This window comes from Podarcis gaigeae, assembly GCF_964106915.1.
Source record: "Podarcis gaigeae genome assembly, chromosome: 13".
Classification (NCBI taxonomy): Eukaryota; Metazoa; Chordata; class Lepidosauria; order Squamata; family Lacertidae; genus Podarcis; species Podarcis gaigeae.
In genome coordinates, this window is record NC_139689.1 from 2,747,744 (window position 1) to 2,759,734 (window position 11,991).

At 53.4% G+C, this 11,991-nt stretch overlaps 1 protein-coding gene across 1 annotated transcript in view; it reads left to right on the forward strand.

Annotated features, from left to right (window-relative positions):
* Window positions 1-11,423, forward strand: part of EPHB4 (EPH receptor B4) — a 52,258-nt gene extending 40,835 nt beyond the window's left edge. The window contains exons 9-17 of the mRNA XM_083706604.1: window positions 1,029-1,131; window positions 1,421-1,491; window positions 2,303-2,416; window positions 3,182-3,429; window positions 4,835-5,050; window positions 6,387-6,536; window positions 7,854-8,047; window positions 9,294-9,449; window positions 9,652-11,423. Coding sequence (XP_083562730.1) covers window positions 1,029-1,131; window positions 1,421-1,491; window positions 2,303-2,416; window positions 3,182-3,429; window positions 4,835-5,050; window positions 6,387-6,536; window positions 7,854-8,047; window positions 9,294-9,449; window positions 9,652-9,763 — 1,364 coding nt within the window. The 3' untranslated portion in view covers window positions 9,764-11,423. The remainder of the gene's footprint in view (window positions 1-1,028; window positions 1,132-1,420; window positions 1,492-2,302; window positions 2,417-3,181; window positions 3,430-4,834; window positions 5,051-6,386; window positions 6,537-7,853; window positions 8,048-9,293; window positions 9,450-9,651) is intronic.
* Window positions 11,424-11,991: the final 568 nt, after the last annotated feature.

Below are 11,991 nucleotides of genomic sequence, written 5' to 3' on the forward strand. Positions count from 1 at the left end.
ATTGCTGCATTGTTCTAGGACCAATCAGACAGCTGCATTCTGAATCCTATTGTTCCAGGACCAATCAGACAACTGCATTCTGAATCGTATTGTTCTAGGACCAATCAGACAGCTGCATTCTGAATCCTATTGTTCTAGGACCAATCAGACTGCTGCGATTTGGATCCTACTCAACTCAGTACATAACAGGAACAGTACTCCAGAATGCCTTACGTAACAGCAGGCAAACCAGTCATGTCCCCAGGCCCAGTTTAAAAGGCCAGGTGGCTCCCTCAGCCAAAGTCCTGGCTCTAGAGAAATGTTTCCGCCAGGCGCCTAAAGATATGTGATAATGTAAAAGCGTTTGGTGAAGGTGTCAGGCGAGCCTCCCCGGGGGGGAGCATCTCACAGAGGGAAAGACAGTAAAAAACATAAAAAATGTTTAGTCGTGTCCGACTCTTGGTGACCCCTTGGACCACAGCACGCCAGGCCCTCCTGTCTTCCACTGCCTCCCGCAGTTTGGTCAAACTCATGTTGGTCTCTTCGAGAACACTGTCCCACCACCTCGTCCTCTGTTGTCCCCTTCTCCTTGTGCCCTCCATCTTTCCCAACATCAGGGTCTTTTCCAGGGAGTCTTCTCTTCTCATGAGGTGGCCAAAGTCTTGGAGCCTCAGCTTCAGGATCTGTCCTTCCAGTGAGCCCTCAGGGCTGATTTCCTTCCGAATGGAGAGGTTGGATCTTCTTGCAGTCCATGGGACTCTCAAGAGTCTCCTCCAGCACCAGAATTCAAAAGCATGCATTGTTCGGCCATCAGCCTTCTTGATGGTCCAGCTCTCACTTCCACACATCACTACTGGGAGAACCAGAGCTTTAAATCAAATCAAATTTAAGTCAAATCATAAGGAGCTTAAAAACAGAAGAATTAAATGACGTCAAAATGTATCAAAATTGTTTCTCATGTTGCATTTTAATGATGTAACGCGCCCTGGGTGCTCAATAAATCATCATAATCCCGATAAATCTCTCCCTGCTCTTCCAATCCCCCGTAGAGTCGGGAAGCAACACGGAGAAGCTGGCCCTCATTGTGGGAACAGCGGCGTTGGGGGCGCTACTGGTCCTGGCCGTGATCATTGTGGCCATTGTCTGCTTCCGGTAAGGTGCCGCGTCCCAGAGCTGGCCGAGGGGATGTGATTAACCGGAGGTTGTGGGAGGGGCTAAATGGACAGTGGGAGGAGCCTGCTGGAGGGCTGATGGGAAATGTAGTCCAAAATGGCCGTGCTGGGCGGGGAGGATGGGAGCTGCAGTCAGGCGCTGGAGGGGCAGAGCACAAAGGAAATTCAAAGAGTGATTGACGCGGATGTGGGGGAGGAGCTAAAGGGAGGAATAGTGGGCGGAGCCGCCGAGTTGGCCATGACGCCATCTTGTTTCCTCCCTCTGGCAGCCGCCAGGGGTCGTCTAGGTCACGGGAGCAAGAATACTCCGACAAGCCTGGGCAGTACCTGATTGGACACGGTGAGTGAGCGGAGGCGGGCACCATGGTGATGTCGGTGGGAGGAGCCTGAGTTGTGGGAGGAGCTAAGGCAGAAAGGCCCGCAAGGGGTGGTATGTTTGGGTTAGTTCATTGCCCACTCCAAAAGCGAAATTTCCTGACATGCCCTGGTTTTTGGATGTTAAAATGGTGAATGGATGGCAACGCGATGGGAAAAGCGGTGGAAACAACTCCCAAATCTAAAAATCACTTTTAAAAAGGTCAACAATTTGGGTTTGTTCCCCCCCAAAAAATGTTCAACGACTGTGGAGGTTGGGAAATATGGCAACCCTACGAAAGGAGTATTTTTAAAAGCCCTATACGGCCTAGGACCCTCGTACTTACGGGACCGCGTCTCCTGGTATGTCCCACGAAGGACCTTACGGTTTTCAAACAAAAACATCTTGGAGGTCCCGGGCCACAGGGAGGTTAGGCTGGCCTCAACCAGAGGCAGGGCTTTTTCAGCTGTGGCCCCGATCTGGTGGAACGCTCTGTCCCAAGAGACTAGGGCCCTGCGGGGCTTGACATCTTTCCGCAGGGCCTGCAAGACGGAGCTGTTCCACCAGGCCTTTGGCCAAGGCACAGTCTGACCCCCTCCTTTGGTAATCCTGACAGAACTCTAGCCCAATGGTTGCCATCAATTTGATTTTGAATTGATTTTAGAATGCTGTGTTACTTTTATTGTTGTTAGCTGATCTGAGCCCGGCATCGGCTGGGGAGGGCAGGATGTAAATAAAACATGATGATGATGATGATGATGATGATGATTTTGTTTTTGGTTCCTCCCCTCTCCAGGCACCAAGGTCTACATCGACCCTTTCACCTACGAAGACCCAAACGAGGCTGTGCGCGAGTTTGCCAAAGAGATCGACGTCTCGTACGTCAAAATCGAGGAGGTCATTGGCGCAGGTAAGGGCCGACACCTTGTGTTGCAGCGGGTTGGGCTGGATAACCTTTGGGTGTCCCGACCCTTCTATGATTCTAAGTCACAGGCGATAGTAGTTTTGACCTTCACTTGCCTGGCTCTGGCTCCTGCATCGAGGCCAGGTTTCCTCCCCACTTCCCTGCGAAAGCCCAGCGGGGGCATAGTTGTCAAGTGTCCCTTATTTGGCGGGACAGTCCCTTACCCCAGCGCCGTGTCCCGCTGCTGTCCCTTCTTGATGATGTCCCTTAAATTTCCCGGGTTTCAAAGGAAGCAGCTCCTCTCCCTCCCTACTTGCCGGCCAGGGAGGTTGGAGGCTCCAGCTGTGTTGCTTGGCTGCGTTGCTCACCCAATAAGGAGTCTGAGAACGACTGGGGGGTGGAGCTTGCATGCCTTGTGCCAATCAAATCGGCCGCCTTGCCTGGGGACTCGCCTTTGCTCAGCGCTTCCCAGCGGAGAGGCGACGGTGGTTTTCCTTGCTGCATCCCCTTTGCCGGGTTGCTGCGCTGTGGGAACCACCGCTTGAGGCTTCGTTTGGCTGCTGGCTGGGCTTTCTGCCTTTGCCTGGGAGGGGCTCAGAAGTCGAACATACCTGTGCTCGGAAAATCCTTTATTTTGGCTGCTGATCCCTTATTTTCGAGGCTGCTGGTCCCTTATTTTCAAATCTGTAAGTTGACAGCTAAGGGCAGGGGATCCCCGCCCCAGCGGATCCCGACCTCCCTGCTCCCTCTCCTGAGTCTCTCTTCCCGCAGGCGAGTTTGGGGAGGTTTGCCGCGGCCTCCTGAAAGTGCCCGGGAAGAAGGAGATCTACGTGGCCATCAAGACCCTGAAAGGCGGCTACACCGAGAAGCAGCGGCGGGAGTTCCTCAGCGAGGCCAGCATCATGGGGCAGTTTGAGCACCCCAACATCATCCGCCTGGACGGGGTCATAACAAACAGCGTCCCCGTTATGATCGTCACCGAGTTCATGGAGAACGGAGCCCTCGACTCCTTCCTCCGGGTAAGGAGGGAGGCAGGAGCCAAGAGTGGGCTGGGGGTGGGGCAGGCCAGAGGGGGTAGGGGTCCCCCCGTTATTTGTAATAAGAAAAGCTCGGGAGACTTCTGCCCATCCTCACCTTAATAATAATAATTTATTATTTATACCCTGCCCGTCTGGCTGAGTTTCCCCAGCCACTCTAGGTGGCTCCCAATCAAATGTTAAAAACAGCACAGCATCAAATATTATAAACTTCCCTGAAAAGGACTGCCTTCAGATGTCTTTTAAAGGTAGGATAGCTGCTTATTTCCTTCACATCTGAAGGGAGGGCGTTCCACAGGGCGGGCGCCACCACCAAGAAGGCCCTCTGCCTGGTTCCCTGTAACCTCAAGTTTCGCAATGAGGGAACCGCCAGAAGGCCCTCGGCCTTAACACCTGAAGGCAGCCCTGTTTAAAGGTAAAGGTAAAGGGATCCCTGACCATTAGGTCCAGTCGTGGCCGACTCTGGGGTTGCGGCGCTCATCTCGCTTTATTGGCCGAGGGAGCTGGTGTACAGCTTCTGGGTCATGTGGCCAGCAGGACTAAGCCGCTTCTGGCGAACCAGAGCAGCGCACGGAAATGCCATTTACCTTCCTGCCGGAGCGGTACCTATTTATCTACTTGCATTGGTGTGCTTTCGAATTGCTAGGTTGGCAGGAGCTGGGACCGAGGAATGGGAGCTCACCCCGTCGCGGGGATTTGAACCACCGACCTTCTGATCGGCAAGTCCTAGGCTCTGTGGCTTAACCCACAGCGCCACCCGCGTCCCAGCCCTGTTCTGGGAAGCTTTTAATGTTTGATGCATTACGGTATTTTAATATTTTGTTGGAGGCCGCCCAGAGTGGCTGGGAAGGCCCAGCCAGATGAGCGGGGTATAAATAATAATAAATAATAATAATAATAATAATAATAATTATTATTATTATTATTATTATTATTATTATTATTATCTCAATGGAGGCTTTTTCACCCGAATTCCCCAATTTGTCACTTCTTTTGGCTGCATCGACTCCGAGCAACTGATAATATCTTTTACAAAACACATGCAGACATGGGAAGCATAAATGAACACACGTAGACAAGGAAAGCATATATAATATATATAATTATTTTTGCTTCACACGCAGCTTGATGTTTTGGCGGGTGGGCGGTCGAAAACATCTGGGGAGGGCCTTGAGTCGACGACGAAGGGTTAAGTTTCCACTGGGCGGGCTGGCTCCCCTCCTTTCTCAATCTGGAGGGGTCCCCAGATGTCGGGACTACAACTCCCATCATCCACTGGCCGCGCTCGCTAGGGATGATGGGCATTGTAGTCCAACAACGCTCCACAGCTGAGAAAGGCTGCCTGTAACTGTTCCTAAGGCGCCTTCCCTGCCTTGCTTTTCCGCAGCTGAACGACGGGCAGTTCACCCCCATCCAGCTGGTGGGGATGTTGCGGGGGATTGCGTCCGGCATGCGCTACCTCTGTGACATGAGCTACGTCCACCGGGATTTAGCCGCCCGCAACATCCTGGTCAACAGCAACTTGGTCTGCAAAGTCTCCGATTTCGGCCTGTCTCGCTTTCTCGAAGAGAATTCGTCCGACCCCACCTACACCAGTTCGCTGGTACGGAAAATTGGTTTTGTGTTTTTCCCGCTCTCAATACTATTCTATTCTACTCTGTTCTGTTCTGTTCTGTTCTGTTCTTTATTTGTTTCGTAAAATTTGTTTCGCTTGATTGCAGAAGGAAACCTCAAAGCGGTTTACCAAAAAAGGACAAAACTATCGCTAAAAGATGTACAAACCATCATTTAAAACATGCAGAAATTAAATGTTAGCAGAGTTGACATAAACACAAGCAGGGGGAAATAACTTACAGGGAGTAAAAAGGTTAAATTGGTAAATAGGTTTGAATTGGTTACGCGGCAAGACTATGCTATAAAATAAGGAACTGCCAGGGGGGTGGAGTTGAAGAAAAAGTAGGTTGAATTTGTTTAGATTTAATTTTTGTCGTTGAAATATTGTAAAATGCAAAAATGGAAACTTTTTTTTAAAAAAAGAAAAACGCAGAAAGTTAACACCGCAGTAGAACAGGGCAAAGCAAATTTAAACACAGACTTTCTGAACTTCTGGGTAAAAGGGTAAAGGTAAAGGGACCCCTGACCATTAGGTCCAGTCGCGGACGACTCTGGGGTTGCGGGGCTCATCTCGCTTTATTGGCCGAGGGAGCCGACGTCCAGCTTCCGGGTCATGTGGCCAGCATGACTAAGCTGCTTGTGGCGAACCAGAGCAGCGCGCGGAAACGCTGTTTACCTTCCTGCCGGAACGGTACCTATTTATCTACTTGCACTTTGACGTGCTTTCGAACCGCTAGGTTGGCAGGAGCAGGGACCGAGCAACGGGAGCTCACCCCGTTGCGGGGATTCGAACTGCCAACCTTCTGATCGGCAAGCCCTAGGCTCTGTGGTTTAACCCACAGCGCCACCCGCGTCCCTAGGGCTGCCTAAATGAGAATTCCTTTGGCAGGCGTAGAAACAATACAGCGAGGGTACCTGCCCAATGTCAATAGGCAGGGAGTTCCAAAGATTGAGTTCTTACAGACGTAGATGAGTTCTCATGTGGCACCTTTAGCAGGGCTGGTTCCCCAGATCTCAGCAGTCAAAGGGGCGCATGTGGGATCAGGTAGCCTTGTAGGTGAAGTTCTTAAGGTCTTTGCGTAATAGTAGTTACACCTTGAACACGGAACGGCTTTGGTCCAGCACAGTGAGATACAGGGCTGAGCGGAGATTCGAACCTGGGTCTCTCTCAGGTCCTGGTTCACCACTTAAGCTCTGCATCTCACGAGGAACCCAGGCATCCTGGGAGACGAGATGAGGGCCAGCGCCTGGGGTGTCTGTGTGTCAGAAGCCTCTGCCGCGCTCCTCTTCTTCCATTGGTCAATCCTCCTGATCTCTCTCCTCAGGGCGGGAAGATCCCGATCCGGTGGACGGCCCCGGAAGCCATCGCCTTCCGCAAGTTCACCTCCGCCAGTGACGTCTGGAGCTACGGGATCGTCATGTGGGAAGTCATGTCGTTCGGGGAGAGGCCATATTGGGACATGTCAAACCAGGATGTGAGTGCCTCCCCTGCCCTCATCCAGCCTCCCCTCATGCCCTCAGATGTTCTGGACTACAGTTCCCATCAGCCCCCAGCCAGCGGGGCCATTTGGGCCTACAACTCCCATCAGCCCCTGGGCAGAGCAGCCATTTTGGCCTACAGCTCCCATCAGCCCCTGGCCAGCGGGGCCATTTTGGCCTACAGCTCCATTCAGCCCCCAGGCAGCGGGGCCATTTTGGCCTACAGGTCCCATCAGCCCCCAGCCAGGGCGGCCATTTTGGCCTACAGCTCCCATCAGCCCCCAGCCAGCGGGGCCATTTTGGCCTACAGCTCCCATCAGCCCCCAGCCAGGGCGGCCATTTTGGACTACAGTTCCCATCAGCCCGTAGCCAGCACGGCCATTTTGGCCTATAGCTCCCATCACCCCCCAGCCAGCGGGGCCATTTTGGCCTACAGCTCCCATCAGCCCCTGGGCAGAGCAGCCATTTTGGCCTACAGCTCCCATCACCCCCCAGCCAGCGGGGCCATTTTGGCCTACAGCTCCCATCAGCCCCCAGCCAGCGGGGCCATTTTGGCCTACAGCTCCCATCAGCCCCCAGCCAGGGCGGCCATTTTGGACTACAGTTCCCATCAGCCCGTAGCCAGCACGGCCATTTTGGCCTATAGCTCCCATCACCCCCCAGCCAGCGGGGCCATTTTGGCCTACAGCTCCCATCAGCCCCTGGGCAGAGCAGCCATTTTGGCCTACAGCTCCCATCACCCCCCAGCCAGCGGGGCCATTTTGGCCTACAGCTCCCATCACCCCCCAGCCAGCGGGGCCATTTTGGCCTACAGCTCCCATCACCCCCCAGCCAGCGGGGCCATTTTGGCCTACAGCTCCCATCAGCCCCTGGGCAGAGCAGCCATTTTGGCCTACAGCTCCCATCACCCCCCAGCCAGCGGGGCCATTTTGGCCTACAGCTCCCATCAGCCCCTGGGCAGAGCAGCCATTTTGGCCTACAGCTCCCATCACCCCCCAGCCAGCGGGGCCATTTTGGCCTACAGCTCCCATCAGCCCCCAGCCAGGGCCGCCATTTTGGGCTGCGGCTGGTTGGCGCCTGATGGGAGTTGTAGTCCCTGCATTTGAAACCTCTTATCGGCTTACAGATAAGCAACCTCTCCCACATTTTTTTCTCAGCCCGCCACCCCCCATTTTATTTTCTGATGATCCTCTTGTCGGGTGGCCCTCTATTGTTGTTTTTTTTAAGCTGAGGTTCATGCATGGCAATGGGGTTGGACTAGATGTCCTTCAGGGGACCCTCCCATGATTCTGTGATTCTGCCCCCCCCCCCAGGTGATAAACGCCATTGAGCAGGACTACCGGCTCCCGCCCCCTACGGACTGCCCCACTTCGCTGCACCAGCTAATGCTGGACTGCTGGCAGAAGGACCGCAACACCCGGCCCCGATTCGCCCAGATCGTCAACTCCTTGGACAAGCTGATCCGGAACCCGGCCAGCCTCAAGATCGTCTCGCGGGGGAACGGAGGGTGAGTCCGGATGAGGCCCCTGCCCTGCTGGGCAAGTGATTTGACCCCCACTGTCCCGGGTCCAACGCTCTAACCACTACACCACCGCTGCCTCCCCAAGGAAATAGCTTCCAACTAGGAGATGCCATCGAGGTTTGAACCCCGGACCTTCTGCTCACAAGGCAAAGGCTCTGCCATTAAGCCGCAGCCCTTCTCTAGGACTGAATGTGGGTTTGGGGGACCCATATCTGGGGGCTTGCGGACACGGTCAGATTTCAGAGATCTGGGATAATTGACCATTGCAGAAGACCACTCTGGGCGGCTTCCAACCAAATATTAAAAACAATACAGCGTCAGACATTAAAAACGTCCCTAAACAGGGCCGCCTTCAGTTGTCTTTTAAAAGTAAAACACAGTGGTACCTCGGGATGCGAACGGGATCCGTTCCGGAGCTCCGTTCGTATCCCAAACAGAATGTAAGACACAACGGCGCGTCTGTGTGTGCGCGAGTTGCGTTTCGCCACTTCCGCACATGCGTGTCATGTAATTTTTGACCATCTGCGCATGCGCGAGTGGCGAAACCCGGATGTAATGCGCTCTGTTACCTCCGGGTCGCCACAGAGCGCAACACAAAAGTGCTCAGCTTGAAGCGCATTTATCACGAGGTATGACTGTCGTTGTTTATTGCCTTAACATCTGGTGGGAGGGCGTTCCACCGAGAAGGCCCTCTGCCTGGTTCCCTGTAACTTCGCTTCTCGCAGGGAGGGAACCGCCAGAAGGCCCTCGGAGCTGGACCTCAGTGTCCGGGCAGAACGATGGGGGTGGAGACGCTCCTTCAGGTATCCTGGGCCTTTGAGGCCGTTTAGGGCTTTCAAGGTCAGCTCCAACACTTGGAATTGTGCTCGGAAACGTGCATGGCTTCGAGCCCAGAACGGGCACAGATAGGGACAAAAATGGCGTCTAGCAATCCCACCGGCATTTGAGGTTTTCAAAGGGTTTTTCGAGAGTTTCCAGACGTGCCTTGGAACATAAATGGGAGAGTTCCCTGTTTGTTTGTTTTTCAGCCAATTCTTTTTTTAGAGGTTTTCCATCATTTTTAACAAATTGTACTGCAAATCAGCACAAATTTAATACAGATTTAAAGGCTGGCTTCTGTGAGTCTATGGCTTCTGTCTCCCTCACCTTCACCACCGTAACCCTACTGAAACGGCTGCTCTGCTCTCCCACTCACTCACTCTCTCTCTCCTTCCGCCCCCCATAATCTCAGGCCGTCCCACCCCCTCCTGGACCAGCGCCTGCCCCATTACTCCTCCTTCGCGTCCATCGGCGACTGGCTCCGCGCCATCAAGATGGGGCGCTACGAAGAGAATTTCGCCGGCGCCGGGTTCACCTCCTTCGAGCTGGTCAGCCAACTCTCCACCGAGTGAGTGAGCCTTCAGGGCAAGGAGTGTCCCAAGACCCTTGTGGGTGGGGAGATGGGGCAGCGAGTTCGAGGTGCGGTGGTAATGCCACGCTGAAATCGCATCTGTGGTTCCCGCACAACGGGGTTGGACTAGATGACCGCATGGGGTCCCTTCCAACTGTGGTGACTCCTCTCTCCTCCTCCCTTGGCTTTCCCTCTCCAGAGACCTCCTCCGGATCGGCGTGACGTTGGCCGGACATCAGAAGAAAATCTTGTCCAGCATTCAGAACATGCGTGTTCAGAGCAAGTCCGGCTCCTCTTTGGGGCCCTACTGACCGCAGAGGAAGGAAACGGTCCGAATTATTGCGTTTTGACCGCTTTCCCCCTCCTCAATCCAACGGTGACGATTGTGGCCTCTTGACTTGGGACATCAGCTGCCTCCCTCCTTCCTGCTCGTCTCTCTTATTTTTCACTTATTTTTCAGTTTCGGAACAGCATATTCCATGGGGAATAATTCAGCTTTCTTTCTCCCCCGCCGCGTATCCTCTCATCCTTTGGCACGGAAAGGGGTGGAAAGATAATTTAACTGTTCAAGCACGATGAGGACAGTCCTTTTTTGCCAGTCAAGTCGCCACGAACGGCCACTCCCGGGTCGAAGAGTCGCTTTCGGTACCCGCCGGGCCGCGTTTCAAGATGGCCGAACGCAGCTGCAACAAAGATGGCCGCCAAATCCACAGCGTCTTCCGTTCCTGCCGTTTTGGCGCCTTCGCGTGACCTTCCGTGGCTGCGAAACATCTGAACGTTGGAAAAGCCAAAGATGGCCTCCCGCTGGCCAAGTTTCCTGGACCGCGGTTCGTGCCACAAAATGGCCGCCCTCCTGCTGTCTTCCGGAGTGGCTGGCCTGTTTGTTGGAGGTTGCAAGGTGGCCGCCTGGTTGGGAGGAATGAGGTGACCGCTGAGGGAAATGAAATTCCTTTGCCACCTGGCCTTCAAGATGGCCACCCCTCTCTGCTTGGTGGCAACGTTTTCAAAATGGAGGGTGTTGGATCCCTGTCTTTCTGCCATTTTGGGGTGTGTTTTAAAAACTTTGGCCCACCATGGTGCTGTATGGAGGATTTGTGTGGGATGATCACCAGAGGCCTTATACAATTTGTCGTCCGTCCTTTTGGGGTGACGGGGAGGGTGGCCGCCCGTTGTCTACCGATTTCGGGAAATGGGGAGCCTTACTTGAATCTAAATGGACATATTCCATTATAATAAAGGGACGGGGGTCAAGGTTTCTGCACACTTTGACGTGCAGCCCCTGACTCTCCACGTCCCGAAAGCCAAAGAGGGACTGTCATTGGCATGCCGCCGGCAGTGCCGCATTCGCCAGAGTGCAACTTGTCGCCACATTCAAAGCTGGAAGGAAACGGCAGCTGTGTAGTGATGTCATCAGGAGCAGGAGTGAGTCACCTCTGCCTGCCGAATCTATGAGCTTTCAAGGACGTGCATGCCACAGAGAAGGGTTAAACCGCCGCGTTGAAATAACCATATGACAATCAGAAGACTGCACTTTCTGATGATGTCACTGTGATGATGTCACAGGAGGGGAAAGCGAAGCTTTTTGCTCTGGGGTATCTCAAGCTGCCTTTTTATGGCTTTCGCCACTCGAGACCAATAATACCCTGGAGACTGTTAGGGATGTCCCAGGCATTGGACTGTGATGTCATCGTGGTTCAAGAGCAAGACCATTCTCTTTGTGACGTCATCTCCGTGTGACTGCGGGTGTCGGGAGAACCGGCGGCCGACACCAAAGCCGGTGGAAGGAGATGTTTGGTTTCGCTCTCTTAATGACATCGAAACAAAGTGCCTCCAGATAAAATGTGGGCGCTGAGAGGTGATGTCACAGGAACAGGCCTGTGATGTCGTTACAAAGCGCTTCTCCTTTTGTATCATTTTGTTAACCTTCATATTGAAGGTGGTGATTTTCCTTTTTATTAAAAAAAACAAAAAGTATATGAAACCGAGGGGAATATTACTGCCTGGGTTGGGTGGGTGGGTGGGTGGGTGGGTGGAGTGGAACGGAACGGGGGACAGAAATTGTCTGGGGGGGCAGAATTTGATGCTGCAATTATACCCCCTTCTCCCTTATTTTCTGGAACAGAAAGAGTCAAAGGTTCCACCTCCCAGGGTCTCAGGGATGCCAAATTTAAAGCATTGGGTTCCAGATTCCACAGCAGTTGGGATTTCCGTTCCCACGTCTACCTAGAATCGCAAACTTTCTTTTTGTCTCCCAGCGGGAAGTGTGGCTATTTATCCTCCACAAAATTGTCTTAATCCAGGCATAGGCAAACTCGGCCCTCCAGATGTTTTGGGACTACAATTCCTATCATCCCTAGCTAACAGAACCGGTGGTCAGGGATGATGGGAGTTGTAGTCCCAAAACATATGGAGGGCCGCGATTGCCTATGCCTGGTCTAGACCTCTTTTGGCAGCTAAGACGGGCTGGCAAGGCATTAAAAGCCCTTCGCAGTCTGCCCAGGTTATGGGGCTGGATCCGCTCCTCAACCCTCGTTATGAT